Below are 1,395 nucleotides of genomic sequence, written 5' to 3' on the forward strand. Positions count from 1 at the left end.
TGGTGTTGGGGGAGGGTGTTCCCGAAGGCGCCGTGCCAAGCGCACACGCGGTCATCGCTGGGACTCAGGCTTCTCCCACCCTCCCTCTCCGGGGCAGGTGTCAGCGGGGCCTGTGCGGAGACCTCTTGGCCTGGGCAGTGTTGTCTGAGGCTCAACACACTCAGTTCTGAGTCCTAGATTCGTGAACGATTGACTGAAGTTAAAGGCTGTTTGGAAGCTCAGAGCTGTTCAAGGTTTTCTTATTCAGAGCCTCACCGCTTCAGATTTTCCTGAAATGTGATTGGCCAGGGTGCCCTCCTGTGACTGCCAGGCGGTCAGGGCCGTGTCTTAGAGGCGGCGCCCACCGGGTGGTGGGAGGGCCCCGTGGCTCCGGTGCTCGCTGCTCAGTCACCCGGGTTTCCTGTAGGACTCGTCCTTCTCTCACTCGCCCCCCGTCGGGCAGGTCGGTGTCTCCTGAGGTTAGAGGCGCTGCAGACTGCGGTTAGGGTCGTGTGGGTGGGCACGAGGGCCCAGTTTGATTTCTTATTCCTTGTTCCCTGCATCTGTAGGCGCCTCAGGCTATTCCCTAATCCCTCAGCCTCAGGGCCGTGTGACGGTGGTTTGGGGTCAGATGCAGGCGTGGATGCGCACACCGCGGGCTGATCCTGCGCCAGGCGCCCGTTCCCGCACAGAAGCGCCTGCCGTGGTGTCACGTGCTGCAGGTGGCGGAGCCGGGGCACTGGAGGGGCTGTGACTCCTCACATCCGCTTCCTTGCCTCGCCTGTCGCCTGTCGTTGGTGCTTTGTAGTTGGTGCCCAAGGAGGAAGCACAGACGCTGTGTTGGGCAGCATCCCTGGACGGCCTGGCACCAGGGTCTCTGAAGGGCAGGTGGCCTTGGTGGGCAGGCGTGAAGGAGGGAGGGAGGAGCCAGGTGGAGCATCCGCACTGGACTGAGACCGATATAAAGACGGCTCCTCCTGTCGCTCCCCGGAAGCTCTTAGGGTGACCTTCAGGGACTGGGAGTGGAGGGGGGCTGACGTGGGCGCAGTGTCTCAGGTGGGTGCCCTTGGGCACAGTGACGCAGCTCTCGGTCAGCACGCAGACATCTGTCCGTCCCGCACAGATTGAGCATGAGCGTCCTCAGCTTCTGCTGCTGCTCACGATCAGGGCGCGGGCCCTGTGGTGTGTGAAGGGGGCTTTCTCTCCCGATGGAGAGCGGCTGTTCTGTGACTTGTGCTCCTGAGCAGGACCAGGGCGCTCAGCAGGGGGTGACTCCCCTTCTCGCGCAGGTGTGCCTCCTGGGGAGATCCAGGACCTACCCGAGTGCTGCAGAAGCCGCCATCGACCAGCAGAGGACCCAGTACATCAGCCGCCGCCAGGGCTGGGAGGAGATTAAAGCAAATATGGCAAAATAAT

General features: G+C 62.5%; 1 protein-coding gene across 1 annotated transcript in view; it reads left to right on the plus strand.

Moving 5' to 3' along the window:
- TRMT44 (tRNA methyltransferase 44 homolog (S. cerevisiae)) overlaps positions 1 to 1,395 on the plus strand; it is a 15,888-nt gene that overhangs the window by 8,790 nt on the left and 5,703 nt on the right. Inside the window, exon 8 of the mRNA XM_015561561.1 lies at positions 1,269 to 1,359. Within this exon, the coding sequence (XP_015417047.1) occupies positions 1,269 to 1,359 (91 nt within the window). The remainder of the gene's footprint in view (positions 1 to 1,268; positions 1,360 to 1,395) is intronic.

The sequence above is a fragment of the Myotis davidii genome, unplaced genomic scaffold (genome assembly GCF_000327345.1).
Source record: "Myotis davidii unplaced genomic scaffold, ASM32734v1 scaffold937, whole genome shotgun sequence".
Lineage (NCBI taxonomy): Eukaryota > Metazoa > Chordata > Mammalia > Chiroptera > Vespertilionidae > Myotis > Myotis davidii.